This window comes from Marmota monax, unplaced genomic scaffold (genome assembly GCF_021218885.2).
Source record: "Marmota monax isolate L192 unplaced genomic scaffold, Marmota_monax_Labrador192_F-V1.1 WCK01_AAM20220418_F8-fsc00220, whole genome shotgun sequence".
NCBI classification, from domain to species: Eukaryota; Metazoa; Chordata; class Mammalia; order Rodentia; family Sciuridae; genus Marmota; species Marmota monax.
The window spans coordinates 1144937-1159846 of record NW_026693909.1 but is presented as its reverse complement, the minus strand read 5'-3'; the positions used below and the strand labels follow the sequence as shown (position 1 = coordinate 1159846).

At 62.5% G+C, this 14910-nt stretch overlaps 1 protein-coding gene across 4 annotated transcripts; it reads left to right on the top strand.

The window, feature by feature from the left end:
- Window positions 1–806: 806 nt before the first annotated feature.
- Window positions 807–10567, top strand: Gcgr (glucagon receptor). 4 transcript variants are annotated; one of them, XM_046463234.2, is made up of 14 exons: window positions 981–2166; window positions 6696–6839; window positions 6950–7052; window positions 7720–7827; window positions 7899–8020; window positions 8103–8209; window positions 8283–8439; window positions 8524–8683; window positions 8770–8830; window positions 9053–9122; window positions 9403–9491; window positions 9611–9749; window positions 9821–9862; window positions 10101–10567. In XM_046463234.2, exons 1-14 carry the CDS (start codon window positions 2152–2154, stop codon window positions 10326–10328), a joined length of 1545 nt encoding a protein of 514 aa, XP_046319190.1. In that variant the 5' UTR covers window positions 981–2151; the 3' UTR covers window positions 10329–10567. The 4 variants fall into 4 exon arrangements, with proteins under 4 accessions (XP_046319192.1, XP_046319190.1, XP_046319193.1 ...); XM_046463237.2 differs by lacking the exon at window positions 981–2166 and adding an exon at window positions 2437–2578; XM_046463236.2 differs by lacking the exon at window positions 8103–8209 and having other exon boundaries at window positions 807–2166; window positions 7904–8020; window positions 8237–8439.
- Window positions 10568–14910: the final 4343 nt, after the last annotated feature.

The window sequence follows — 14910 nt, the reverse complement described above, 5'->3', positions numbered from 1 at the left end:
AGGAGGAAGGGGACTTGTGGAGGGCAGGCGTGGTCCTGGTCCCCAGGCCCCTGGCTCGTGGGAAGGCCCCGCCCCCCTCGTTCCCAGCTCTCACTGTTTATGTCTCCAAAGTGGGAGACGCAGAGCAGCCAGGACCAGGCCGCGAGACAGGCTTCATTCAGGGCTCTCGTGGCGGAGGCCAAGAGACTCGGTGTGCACCTGGACTCAGGGCACAGCTTGGCCAGTGGGGACTGACTGCCCAGGGGGTCAGTGAATGGAAAACTACTGCCAGGAACACGGAGGGTGAGGATCTGGCTAAAGCACCCAACAGGGTTCTTGCTGCAGGCCAGGTGACGAGGGTGATGGAGGAGGAGGACGAGGGAGGGGCTTCCCCACGCTGTCTCCAGGAAAACGAGGCCCTCCTCCCTGACCTCCAGGAAGAGCCTGCCCTGGGTAGGGGGCAGGAGCACAGTCGGGGTCCCAGAGCTGAGAGAGCCCACTCCCCATCCCCTACCTGCTGTGGGACAGTCCCTCCAGCTCCCCATCCCAGCAATGCCGCCCACCCGAGTCTCACAGTCCCAGGGGTGGTCACTTTCAGGGGCAGACGCAGGCTGCAGGACTCAGTCCCCCAAGAGCAAAGCTCATAATCTGGGCTCCAAGGAGGGTGAGATAAGGGGGCACAGGAGGCCTGGGGCAGGCGGAGACCTTTACCCTCTGACCTTTCCTGAGCCAAAGTAAAAAGGCTGGGCCAGGACGGGGTTGCAGATGGGCTGGCAGGAATGGGGGTGTGGGCGGCCAGAACTCCCCTGAGTGCTGGGCCAGGCTGGGGGCAAGGACAGCGGGCAGGGCAGCTGCGGAGGGCACCGAGTGTCGAAGCCCCAGTGCCCTGCAGGCACCCAGGAGGGCAGCCATGTCAGGGATGGAGAAGCCCGTGGGTGGGGCCATGGGGGGAAGGATCAGGGGTTCCAGTGCCCCCTAAAGCAGGAGTAGAGTCCTGGAGAAGGGCCCAAGACAAAAGACTGACTCAGGGGGTTGACTGGAGGCAGGGGAGTTGTGGGGGGTGACCAGGACAGTGGGTGACAATGGAGAGAGCAGAGATTCCAGAGAAACGGGAGGGAAGCTCGTGGAGACGACTGGGCTGCTCAGGAGGAGGCCTCGGGCCAGTGCCAGGTGCCAGGAAGGTGAGGCAGAGGAGAGCCCCTGGACAGGAGTGAAGCCGCAGAGGATCAGGTCAGGGAGAGGGCTCTCGGTGGGCCTGGCACGCGCGTGTGCGTGTGCGTGTGTGCGTGTGTGTGTGTGTTAGGGGGTCTAGAGAGAGGGGAGAGGGGGCAGGAGGTGCCCATCCTGGAAACCACAGCCACACAAAGATCCAAGAAGAAGGCAGGACCCCGGGTATCCCAGGACGCGTACAGGCAGGAACGCTGAAGCCCAGGCCTGGCAGGAGCAGGCCTGCTGGTGCTGGGGACTGCCTGTTGGGAGGTGAGCTGGGGAGGTGACAGAGGGGCTGCAGAAGGACCACAGCACCTTGGACGTTGGCTTTGGGGGGCATGGGAGAGGAAATGTCCCCCCAGGGTGTCTGGCAGAAGCCTGTGTCTCAGAGCTTTTGGCAGTCCTCAGGAAGGGAGGCACCTGGGAGGAGGGTGGCACAGTGGCAGGGTGCAGGCTGGGCAACAGCGGGGAGCCGGGGGCCCCCTCAGTGGGGCTACTCAATGGGTGTGCTGGAGGAGGCTCAAGGGGACAGAACAAGGCCCTGAGACCAGGGCGTGGCACAGAAAGGGTTAAAGGGGCACCTAGGGGATCACTTGGCCAGAGACCTCCTGGGTAGCTCACATTCCAGCGCCCCAGTAGCCCCCCACCTGCAAAGAAGGATTGGAGACAGATAATGTCGCCCAGGAGCCCAGTGGGGATAAGTAAAGGGTCACTCCCTCCAGAGAGTCAGGAAGGCCACCCAGACACAGCGGGGAGACCACAGGAAACACAGATGAAGCAAGAGGAAGGGGCCTGAGTCAGACACCCGACAGTGCGCCCCCCTCCTCGCTGGCACACGTGTCCCTGCAGGGAGCTCAGACCTGCAGGCCATGTCAGCAGGGCAGGGATCAGCAGGGAGAGTCCACACCACAGCGCCCAGATCCACCAAGCAGGGTCCATGGGGTCGAGGACCTACAGGACTGGATGCGGGGGATTAAGGTTTGCAGGGCAAGGGTCCGCGGGGTCGCAGTCCAGATCAGGGCCTGTGCGGAGGGCCTGCTATCAGGGTCCAGCGACGTGGGTCTCAAGCGGGGGGTCAGCGGCGGAGAGGCCCTCGGGGTTGTGAGCAGGGTCTTAGGAGCGCGCTCCGGGGGCCTGGAGTCTGCGCTCGCCGCGCCTCCCGGCCGCCAGTCAGCAGCGCCGGTGCGCGGGCGGGGACCCTCGGCTGCCCCCACCCGGCGGCCGCTCCCGCCCCCGCCCCCTTCCCCTCCGCCGCCCAGTGTCACCGCCGGGAAGTTCGAGCGCAGCAGGCGCCGGGCGCGGGACTGAGCCGGCGCGGACCCCGAGCGCGCAGCGGCAGGCGCCAGACCCGAGCGCGCGGAGAACCGAGGGAGCCTAGCGGCACCGCGCGGTGAGCACTGGGAGGCCCGAGGGCACGGCCCGGGTCGACCCCGCCGGGGCACGGGAGTGGGCGGGCGCCGCCAAGGCTCAGAGCTGGGCTCCCGGGAGCGGGCGGTCCCCCAGGTCCTTGCCCACGTCGGACACCTCCTTTCCCAGCCCCGGGGATGCGCCCTCAGCTCTTGGACGGTCACCTGGTCCAGCACCGTCGGTTCAGGGGTCTCAATATTTGCTCTTGCACTCTTGTCCCTGGGACCGCGGCCTCGGGGACCTGGGTGCAGATGGCTGCGGGGCGAGGCACAGGGTCCTAGGCAGCTCCGGCTTCCCACTGTGTCCTGTCCCTGCTCCCCAGGACTCCCCAGTAATACCGGGGTTTCCCAGGGTGGGTGAGGGGCACTGGAACCTGGCCCGGCTGTCCTTCCACTTGTGACTTTGACCCGCAGCCAGTGCAGGTCACTGCCCTGCTCCAGCCTCTCTGGAGTCCCCGTCCCTCTTCTGGGTCAGGGGGATTTATGCCCCACTCAGAACCGACTGACCCCTGTCCTCTTGGCGCCAGGCATCCTCTGAGGACCAGCCAGGGCTGTTTTGCTGTCCTTCTGTGTTGGGGACCTGGGGGCTGGGGGTGGATCTCAACACACTCTGGCCTGCATCCCAGGCTTGCCCTGTTGTCAACAGCAGTAGGCTGATCCCGCCCCCAGGCCGTGACCTTCCAGCCGCTTGGGTTTCACAGAAACCTCCCACCTCCCACCTCCTTGGGGCTCGGAGGGTGCCTGAGAGACACCCTCCCTACCCCTTCGGATCCGGGGGCACCAAGGGCACTCCCTGCCTTCCTTGCCATCCACTGGATCTGGGGTCCCTCGCCCCCCCCCAGTGGAAACTGGTGTGACATTGGCCTTGCCAGGAACACCTGAGTCATGTGTCTTGCTGGAACTGGCATGGGGGGTGTGCCAGCCCACAAGTAGTGGACCAGCCAGGTCAGACCCAGGTGGCTTGTGTGGCCAGATGTGTTTGCTGCGGAGGAGGTCACGAGGGGAGGAGCCTGCTGGCAGCAGCCCGGCAGACTGGCGGGCAGCTTCGGGTGTGCCAGCCATCAGACCCAACCCTCTGCCCCTTGAAGTCTGGGGCCAGCGACAGGCAAGAAGGAAGAAGGGTGGGTGCCGTCGGACCTGTCCTCTGTCACCCTTGCACCCTGCTCCGAGCCAAGGAGGGAATAAGGTGGAAAAAGGGCCAGGCCGGCCAGTGTGAGTCCCGAGCGGCACCTCCATATCCCTGGCTGGTCCTGCCAGGTTCCTGCTCACTCACTCATTTGACAGATATCCATCACGGCCTGAAGAGCTGTCTCTGGGCACCCGTGTTGCCCCACAGTGGGGGCCTGGACAGGCTGTTCAGGTCCATCAGAGCTTCCCTGTAGGGGACAGCCCTCTGCCCTCTGGAGGTTGTCCAGCCTCGGGGACCCTAACTTGGGCAGTGTGATGATTTGCCCTTGGGCCCGAGCCCCACCTGCCTGTCCTCTTCCCTGGAGACCTCAGCCTCACACGGCTGGACATCAGCCACACCCGTCACCCCTTCCCAGAGCTGTCGCCCCCACGTCCTCACCACCCCGCGGTGGAGGACTGACAGCTTTTGTCCTCTCCCACATTCCTATCAGGGGTCCAGAGGAGGATTGCCTGGGCCTCTGATATTTTGAGGAGGGGTCTGGGGCTCTGATGCCCAGGGACCTGGGGCCGGGGAGTCCTTGAGCCCGCCTGGCCTGTGGCCTGGGACACTGAGCTTGTGTAGAGGGATGTCCTCAAGGGTCTCCAGCCCCACCTGCTTGACCTTCTGTGGGGTGGTCTGGGGGCATGGAGCATGCTCCTCCTGGGCAAGCTGCCGTGGAGAGAGGCAGGGGCCTCCGAGGGCCAGCACAGCCATGTCCCCTCGACTCTGCCTCTGAACCTTCCTTTACTCTGGGGCTCCTGGTGGCTTGAGCAGCCCCTGGAGTGGGCCAGCCACACTCTTTCCCACAGTCAGCTTCTCAGGTCCTCATAGCCCTGGGAGGTCAGCAAGAAGGGTGTCGAATGCTCCCATTTCCCAACAGGGATTGGGGGTGAATTTGGGTTCTGGGGGTCTTGGGGTCTCCTCCTTGGCTGTCCTTCTTCACTGGAGTGGGCCACCCTCCCTCAGTGCCCAGGCCACATCCTCCTATGCCCCCTGCCTGTCTCTCCACTGTCCATCCACCCTGGCCATCCCTGTCCTTTCCCTCTGCCCCACCAACATGCCCACCCATCAGCTCTCTTCCTCCAGGGCCTCAGTTGCAGCCCAGACACAGTGGTCAGGAGTCTTCAGATGGGAGGCCTGCTCTTGGCTGGACTGACCCCGCCCAGCTCAGTAGACTGGGCAGCAATAGCAGATGGGGTTGTTTGATCAGAACCAGAAGAGGAGACGTCCCCTTGGCGACCCCAGAGCAGGGGATACCCAAACTCTCCCTCCTCCTCCACCTACCTGCCAGCTGCCCTCTTCCCAGCAAGAGCCCTTCACTTGCAGGGCGCCACGGCCACACCTGTAATCCCAGCAGCTTGGGAGGCTGAGGCAGGAGGATCATGAGTTCAAAGCCAGCCTCAGCAACTTAGCCTTTAAGCACCTCAGCAAGACCCTCTCTCTAAATAAAATACAAAAAAAAAGGGCTGGGGATGTGACTCAGAGGTTGAGGGCCCCTAAGTTCAAACCCCGGAACCAACTATAAATAAATTAATTTAAAAAAAGAGGGGTGGTTGGGGATTTAGCTCAGTGGCAGAGTGCTTGCCTAGCCCACAAGGCCCCGAGTTCGGTCCCCAGCCCTGCGGGGAGGGGAACAAAAGTGGGGCTGGGGCTGGGGCTCCGTGGCAGAGCACTGGCCTGGCATGTGTGAGGCACTGGGTTCGAGTCTCAGTACCACACATAGATAAACAAAATAAAGGTCCATTGACAACTAAAAAAAAAAAGAGCCCTTTACTCTGTGGATCTTTCATTTAATCCTGAGCCTGGATGGCTCCCCAGGGGTCAGGGACTGGGGACCTGCCACTCCTGGGTCCATCCCTCCAGGCCCTGTGTGATCCAAGGCTCCAGCTGGGGTCAGGAGCCCCCAGCAGGCTGTGAGCCAACGCCGTGCTGCAGCAGGATGGCTGAAGGGCAGGGCAGCCCTGTGGCCGAGCTGGCCCCAGCACTGGACTGGACTTACTGCAGAGGGTTAAAATCCAGGCTGTCCCCCTCAGCCTGGTGCCCAGGCCCACCTAGAACCCCTACCTTGGCCACAGCCGCACCCCTCTCCATCCCTACGCCCCTGTTCTTCCTCACTCTGACTTCCAATCAGCCATCTGTCTGTCCATCCTGCTGGACACTCCTCACTCCTTTCTGGAGTGCCCAGGAGAGGCCCGTCACGGCCTTCAGGCTTGCAGTGAGGCCCACCCAGCCCTGCAGACCCAGGGAGCTCCCCGCCTCTCCTGTGGGAGAGGGCCCAGAGAAGCAGGGTGTCCCCTGGCCCCGTCACCGGCAGCGCTGATCTCAAAGGAATGTGCTGCCAGCCAGCCTGTGGTGCCCAGGGGACCCTGACGCCCAGCCTGAGCTTGGATGAGGGCCATGGGTCACATGGGCATGCTGGTCTTGGGTAAGGGGGCACGGGTGTGGCAGAGACCACCTGAGCCTGTGCCCCCACACCTGACCCCTGGCCTGGGGAGGAGTGATGGAAGGCCTGGGCACCCCACCCTCCTGCTCGGCACCCCAAGCAGGGCAGGTTGCCTGGTGAGCCGGCTTTCCCAGGGGCTAAGAATAGGTGTGGGGTGGGGGCTGGTGGGGGCTGGGCCCGGCTGAGGCCACCAGGCTGAGGGAGGAAGTAGATGGCTAAGGGCCTGGTCCCCTCCATGAGCTCTGGGTGGCCACACAAGAGGGTGGAGGGTGGCTGCCACCCGCAAGCGGGAGGGCTCTGGAATTGTCGACAGACAGACGGCCTAGCGGGGTGGACAGTGACCTCCAGCTCCTCCGGCCCCTCACTGGCACAGACCACGTCGGCTCCCCGCTCTGTGTCCTCCACCTCAGCAGACTCAGAGGCTGCTTGTTGGGGGGCAGGACCCCGGGTCAGGCCTCTCCCTAGAACCCATTGCTCTGACCCTCTGCAGCTCAAGGGGACCTGTGAACACCCCCAAGGAGCCGGTTGTGCAGCCCCTGCCAGATGTGGGGGACAGCTACCCAGAGGCATGTCCCCCGTCCAGCCCTGGCGTCCCAACCTGCTGCTGCTGCTGCTGCTGCTGCTGGCCTGCCAGGTGAGGCTGCACAGCCTCTGCCCGGTGCGGCGGGCCCCAGTCTGCCCGGTGCTGACCGCCGCTGGTTCTCTGACTCTGTCCTTTCTGGCTGCTGTCCCCTGGTCCACCAGCCGCAGGCCCTCTCTGCCCAGGTAATGGACTTCTTGTTCGAGAAGTGGAAGCTCTACAGTGACCAGTGCCACCGCAACATGAGCCTGCTGCCTCCCCCAAATGGTGAGCCCCAGCTCCTGCCGGGCTGTGCAGCCTGGAGCTGGCTCCCGGGAAGGCGTCCTGGGTGCCCAGGTGGCCCACAAAGTGGGAACCAACAGAGAGGGCAGAGTGGCCCCAGGACTGGTGTGCTTCACTGTCCTGGCTGCTGCCACAGTGCCCCGAGCCCACAGAGGGCAGCCAGTGCTCAGGGGAGATGGCTGGCAAAGCCCCCAGACCAGGCAAGTGGGAGGGAGATGGTCAGATGCAGACACAGGCTGGTGGTCAGTCTGGTGCAGGGAGAAACGGGGCCAGAGAGCACACCTTGGGGTCCTGCACTGCCAGATGAGGGACAGCAGCCTGTGGCAGCCGTAGGGTGGGCTCTGGATGGAATTGGGGTTCAGCCCCCAGGGGAAGGTGCTGGAGGAAGGTGGGGGAAAGGAGACCCAGTGTGGGTTTGGGACAGAGGTCTCTAAGGGAAGGTGCCCTGAGGGCCAGGCTGGACTGGAGACCAGGTGGGTGAGGGAGGCAGAGAGCTGGGGAGGAGTCAGGGGTGGTCAGGTGAGGGAGGCCGAAGCTCTGGGCTGCAGGCCTGGAGAGGAGAGAGGGAAGCTCAGGAGCTTCCAGGAGGCGGCGGAAGGGTCCTGGCCAGGCCCTCCAGGAGCCTCCCGCCCCTGCCAACCCGCCTCTGCAGACCTGGTCTGCAACAGGACCTTCGACAAGTACTCCTGCTGGCCAGACACCCCTCCCAATACCACGGCCAACATCTCCTGCCCCTGGTACCTGCCTTGGTATCACAAAGGTAACCTGAAAGGTCTGGGGGCGCTGGGGGGCTGGGCCTGGAGCTGGAGTGACCAGAGCCTGTCCCCCCAGTGCAGCACCGCCTGGTCTTCAAGAAGTGTGGGCCGGATGGGCAGTGGGTGCGTGGGCCTCGGGGACAGCCATGGCGCAACGCTTCCCAGTGCCAGATGGAGGACGAGGAGCTCGAGGGCCAGGTCAGCAGGGTGGGTGGGCACCGTGGGACCAGTCAGAGGCAGGGAGTGGCCCCCAGCCCTGAGCAGCCACTGTGGTTCACAGAAGGAGGTAGCCAAGATGTACAGCAGCTTCCAGGTGATGTACACCGTGGGCTACTCCCTGTCCCTGGGGGCCCTGCTGCTCGCCCTGGCCATCATGCTGGGCCTCAGGTACGCCGCCTCCTCCGTCCTGCGCAGGGCAGCCCCAGGGCAGGTGCCAGGCACTGATCCACTGTCCCTGCAGCAAACTCCACTGCACCCGCAACTACATCCACGTGAACCTGTTTGCATCCTTTGTGCTGAAGGCCAGCTCTGTGCTGGTCATCGACTGGCTGCTGAAGACCCGTTACAGCCAGAAGATCGGGGATGACCTCAGTGTCAGCATCTGGCTCAGCGATGGGGTGAGTGCCAGAGCAGACCAGCCTAGACTGCTGCCGCCTTGGGCAGGCAGGGTGCTGACAGCTGCCCACACTGGCCCTGCCCAGGCGGTGGCCGGCTGCCGTGTGGCCGCAGTGATCATGCAGTATGGCGTGGTGGCCAACTACTGCTGGCTGCTGGTGGAGGGCGTGTACCTGCATGGCCTGCTGGGCCTGGCCTCCTTCCCTGAGCGAAGCTTCTTCACCCTCTACCTGGGCATTGGCTGGGGTGAGTGAGGGAGTGGCTCTGTCCACTGGTGCTGGGATTGGGCGGGCCAGGCAGCACTGTAGGCCCACAACCGCTGCCCCCTACAGGTGCGCCCCTGCTGTTCATCATCCCCTGGGCAGTGGTCAAGTGTCTGTTTGAGAACATTCAGTGAGTAGGGGCCGGTGAAGGAGGGCCATGCAGCCGGGGCGGGCGGGGCGGCTGAGGGAGGTGTGGGAGGGGCTTCTGTGCAAACCTAGTGCCTGGGCAAGGGGTCACTGTGGCCTTTCCCCTTCCTTGTCCTGAAGTAGATCCCAGCAAAATCAGATGGGGGGCTGAGAGACTTGGGGTGGGGGCTGTGTGCACCCCAGGTCGTGAGTGGCCACCCCGCAGGTGCTGGACCAGCAATACCAACATGGGCGTCTGGTGGATCTTGCGAGCCCCGGTCTTCCTGGCCATCCTGGTGAGGAAACGGGACACCTCTGTCCCAGCAGGAGGGGCTGCTGGCTGGGGCTCCCCAGTTCCCCCTTCCTTGGCCTTCTGGAGCCCTAGGAGAGGTAGCATCTGGCCTGCGAGGAAGTGGGGGCCCCGGCACTGTCCAGGACGCTGGCCTGGGCTGCCAGCAGGCTGCCTTCTTTGGCTGGGCTCCAGCCAGCCCAGGGCCACATGGCTGTGGGCCCACCTGCTGGGGCCCAGTGGGGACCACAGACCCTGGGTGGCCCTGACCTGGGCCCTCCTCCCAGATCAACTCCTTCATCTTTGTCCGCGTGGTCCACCTTCTCATCACCAAGCTTCAGGCCCGCCAGATGCACTACGCTGACTACAAGTTCCGGTGGGTGTGGGCAGTGGCCGGGGCGCACAGAGCTGCAGATGCCAGAGAGGGGGCACCAAGGCCTGTGGGCTGACCTGGCTCTGGACAGCAGGCCGGGCACTCAAGCTCCACTCCTGCAGGCTGGCCAGATCCACCCTGACCCTCATCCCCCTGCTGGGGGTCCACGAAGTGGTCTTCGCCTTTGTGACCGATGAGCAGGCTCAGGGGGCCCTGCGCTCCGCCAAGCTCTTCTTTGACCTCTTCCTCAGCTCCTTCCAGGTGAGCCCCACGCCCCACCCTCCCCCTGCTCAGAGACCCGGGACAGGTTCCTGACTGCCCCTTCCTTCCAGGGCCTGCTGGTGGCTGTCCTCTACTGCTTCCTCAGCAAAGAGGTAGGTGGGGGCTCGGCCAGGGAGTGGCACGGGTGCCAGTGCCCCCCCATATGCCCTTCCCTTCCTCCTGTGTTTAACTGAGATGGTTGCCAGGGCAGTGGGTGTCAGGACCCCAGAGTCCTCAGGGAGCACAAGCGTGGGGGTCTCCAGCCTCTGCAGGCCCTGGCTTTCCCTGTGGTGAGGGGGGGAGGGTGTGGGGGCTGAGGCTCAGGGACACCAGGTGGGACCCCTCCCCCAGGTACAGGCAGAGCTGCTGCAGCGCTGGCGGCGCTGGCACGAGGGCAGAGCGCTGCAGGACCCGCGACGCAGCAGCAGCCCCTCGGCCCCAGCTAGGCCTTGCCGTGGCCCCTCCTGCGAGAAGCTTCGACTTGTGAAGGGTGGCAGCAGCAATGGGGCTGGCCAGGACCCCTCTGCAGAGACCTCCTTGGCCTGTGGCCTCCCTGAGTTGGCTGAGAGCCCCTTCTGAATCTCTGCTGGACTCAGGCACCAGACAGGGCATCACCGAACACCCCAGGACTGGACACCTGGCTGAGGCCAGAGGGGCAGGACAGCTGGACAGTGGCTGCCATTGTCCATGTCCCCCCTGCTGTCCCTGGGGCACAAGCCCAGTGGTGGGAAGTTGTGCATGAACTGCAGGCATGCCTGCCTGTTGGTCTGTCCTGTGCGTGTGGAAAGGTGTGTCCTCCAATAAAGAGCTGAGTAGTGGCTGGGTGGATCGCAGGGCTCAGCTGGGAAGGCCCGAGTGCGTGTGGGCAGGGTGGATGGGCGCAGGGTGGATGGGCGCAGGCTGGTGCACTCCCTGGAGGGGCCCCTCTGATCCCTGTTCTACAGGGAGCTGGAAGGGTCCCCAGGGTGGCTAGCAGTGCCTGTCCTCCCATGCTGGATCAGGTCAGGGGCCCCTCTGGAGGCTTTGGCCTCACTCCCCCAACAGGTCACCATTCACCAGCAAAGGGATATGATGGGGCAGTGGGGGCTGAGGGAGGCCACAGGCACACAGCCTCACATGAACACCCAATTTACTCAGAGGGTGTCTTCCAAAAGCCTCTACCTGGAGACAGAAGGACCACGGACACTTGGCTCAGTCCTGCTCTTCCTGGAGCCCAGCCTCTGCTCCTGAGCTTTAGCTACTTGGTGCGTCCTGGGCCACACAGTGTCTGCAGTGGAAAGAAATAGCTTCCCAATCACTGTGGGTCCAGGTGGAGGTAGCAGTAGGGTCTGCCCAACCTCTGCACAGCCCCTGTCACCTAGCAGATGCTGTGCCCACAACGGTCCAGGCCCATCCTGGGGTGGGTGGGCACACTCCCTGCCAGGTGGAGGTGGGGTGACACCAGCTAGAAAAGAGCTGCCCCAGGACTGGATGCAGGAAAGGCCTGGAAGTGCTTTGGGGTGGGAGGTCCAGATCAGGGGTGCACCCTGAGTCCAAGCTGAGGAACGGTGCAGAATGGTAACTTTGCACCCATGAGTTTAGATGTGCCATCCAGGACCACGTTGCTGGGCAGAAGCAAGTCCAGAGTGGTAGCCCGTGAGGGGACTGGTCAGCCTCCGGGGTGGCCTACAGTGGGTACCATGATGCCTGGTGGTATGCATGCATGGGGTGGAGAAGGAGCCAGACAGGTGTCCCTGTTCCAAGGAGCTGGTGGAAGGTGGCCACTGGGCCCTGGGGGAGGAGTGCCACAGCCGCTGGAGCACCGGCTGGAGCCACTCAGGCAGAGCTGGGCTAATTGGAGCAGATGAAAGGACAGGAGGCCTCTCAGGAAAGGTAAATAGAATGACCCGCCAGGCGGGGCCCTCCCAGGGAGGCCCTCTCCCCGCACCCTGCCTGCAGGCCTGAGGCCGGAGGGAAGTCAGAGGGCACAGACAGAGGCTGGTTTAGAAGTCGCTGTATCTGCTGGAGGCTTGAGGCACCTGACCTGAGGCTTTGGCCAGCTCTCATGCCAGGTGCCCAGGCCTGCGTCCTGACTCTCTGTGGAGCCCGAGTTGCCTATATGGGCACAAAGCCACACCGAGTTAGCACAGGAGGGGCAAATTCTCCTTCACGGCAGCTGAGCTCAGGGTTGGGGACTGCCTTGGGGGTAAGTTGCTCTCCTGGGGCCTCCTGACAGCCCTCCCTACCCCAAGTCCCTCCCCTTGTCCTCCTTCAACCCTGCCCCATCCCCATCCCCAAGGGAACTGGATGGAGCAGGCTGCTGGAGTCAAGGGTGGAGGTGGGGCCTGGCCAGGGCTGGACTCATCAACCAATAAACACTGGTCCTGATGGGCAGTCCTGTAGATGGGCAGTGGAGGGACCCTCTCTCCAACATAGCCAGGTGCCCACAGAGAAGAGGCCCTGCCCCTCTCATCTCTCAGTGCCCCCTGCCTCTCCTGCCCTGCTGCCCACTCCCTTCCTGCAGGGAGTCTGAAGGAGTGTGCCGCAGAGGGAGCTCCCAGGCTCCCCTGTGTAGGGCCAGGCAGCAGAAGCCCATTCCCAGAGGGATGTGTGTGAGCGAGTCGTGTGTCCTGTGACCCCCTGGAATGGGCACTGCTGAGGAAGGGTGGACCTCAGCAGTCAGGATGGAACCTGGGGAGGGCACCTCCAGCCTGGCAGGAGGCCTGGGGGGACCTCTCGAGGACATGGAAGTGACTGAGCACACTCAGGGGAGAATTAAATGACAGGGCAGAGTTCAGAACTTATTAGGAACTCCAGGAAAACAGAGTTGGACAGAAAATAGAAAACAAGTCTCATCTGCCCTACAGCTCAGTGCTGAGTACAAACAGGCCTAACCGAAGCACTGATGTAACTGAAGTTAAGGGGAAGAGCTACATAGGGAAAGTGGAGGACAGCAAAAGCTCACATGTGTGGCCACATGTTCCTAGGGAGGGGGGACTGTAGCTCGGCAATAGAGCTTTGTTTGGGCCAGGCATTGGTGCCGCAGCCAGAACCACAAAAATAAATAAGTAAACTTAGAAGAGAAAGAGGCAGGGGCTGTGGCTCAGGGGTTGAGCACTTGCCTAGCACCTGTGGGGCACTGAGTTCAATCCTCAGCAACACCTAAAAATAAAAAAAGGTGTTGTGTCCACCGAAAACTGAAAAATAAATATTAAAAAATTCTCTCTTTTCTATCTTTAAAAAAATAAAAATAAAGGTATTGTGTTCATGTAAATTAAGGGGGCAGGGAGCACGAAGCCCAGCCAGGTGCAGTGGTGCATGCCTGTGATCCCAGCAGCTCTGGAGCCTGAAGCAGGAGGATCACAGGTTTTGAGGCCAGCCTGGGCAACTCAGTGAGGCCCTGTCTCGAAATTGAAAAAATAAATTTAAAAGGGCTGGAAATGTAACTCAGTCATAGAGCACCCCTGAGTTCAATCCCTGGTCCCCCACAAAAATAAAAAATTAACAAAATAAGTGCTTAAAGGGATAAACACTTAAGGGGTGGCTCAGTGGTGGAGCCCCAGTACTTTAAAATAAACAAAAACAAACAACAAAAAAGCCCCACAACTAAAATTCCCTTGAAGGTCACTGTTTCCTGATGTGTAAATGAGGGTAGTTAAAACTTCCCCACGTAGTGGCCAACGAAGAGTGCTGTGTGGGTTCCTGCGCAACCTGCACAGGTGACACGGGACGGACCCTAACTCACAAGGATGCTCACCTCATCTCCCCCAGCCGTCCCCCTGAGCCACTAGGCTGGGCGGGAGTAGTCACAGGCACCTCGGAGGAGGGAGATGAGGCAGGGGGCTGGTCTGGCGGGAGGCCCACGGGCCCTAAGGAACGGAGGTGTGAGGTGGACAGCAGGGGTGAACCTGCCCCAGCGCTGCTCTAGCTCCCTGGACCACGCCTGCGCTCTCGGGCCACTGTGGCTACAGGAACACTGGCCGCATGAGGTGGACTTGGCTCTGCAGTGGTCCCTGGCAGCCCTAGGTGGAAGGCTGGTGGGCCTGCTGCGGGGCTGGGTGGACCCCAGTGGACACATCTTGGCAGGCTCTTTCTCCCCTTCCCTGCTCACCCCTGGCCTAGGCCACAACAGTTTCAACCCGGGACTGTCACCGTGCACTGGGCTCTGCTGCAGGAGGGTGTGTGGCAAGCCCTCCTTCCAACGCCCAGGTGTTCTTGTAGACCATGCCCAGGACCTCTAGCTGGCAGAGTGCCAGGGAAGACCTTAAGGTGTGCGAGGGGGCACAGACGTGCAGGCTCAGATGGCTGGGTCATGCATGCCCCAAGGAACCCTGGGTGTGGCCAGATCCCAGGGCAGGCCCCAGAAGGCTGGAAGCCCAAGTCAGCACTCTCTCCCTCAGGCTGTCTCCAGCTCATGTCGGGCACTAACTGCCCAGTGACCATTCAAGGAGGGGCCTTCAGATCACCACAGCTCAAACTCACTTTGCACCTGGGGAACCTGAGGCAAATCATGGCCACAGGCACTAGATTCTCACCTGAAGAAGAGTGGGTGGAACTCGTTGCAAGGCACTGAGGTAGGCACTAACCAAAGAACCTGAGGCCGGAGACTTGGCAACTGGCTCAAGGACTCCTCTGCCTCTGGGAAGGGTGGGAAGCCCCCAGCAGGCCTCATGTGCAGGTGGGTCTCGCACCTTTGCGGGCCCTGGCAAACACAAGGGGTGGAAAGCACACCTGTTGGGGCCTTGCTTGCCCTGTCCACTGCCTTGACCTGGGTGGTCCAGGGTGCTCGGAGACACTGGTTGGTACAGGGTGTGGAGATGTGCTCCTACGCAACCCGAGCACGCCATGTGCCATCCTCTCCAGTAGCAAGCTTGGGTGACCCCACCTTGGGACACTCAAAGCCTCTATGGAAGGCCTTGCAGAACCCCAGGGCCTAACAAGGCCACATGTTCCAGGGGTGGCTTGGCACCTGGCTCCAGTGAGTGCCACTGGCACCAAGGTGGAGTTGATCCTCATAGGCACTGTCCTCTCCCATGGAGACTTGCCCAGCCCACCCCCAGAAGCCCATGGGGTCACTCAAGCCTTGGAATACCCTTCTGGGAAAGGGTGTTCCTGAAATAAATTTCCGTTTGGCTCTGTCTCAGGGGCAGAAGCGTTCCAGGGCTGTTTCCATGTCTGAAGG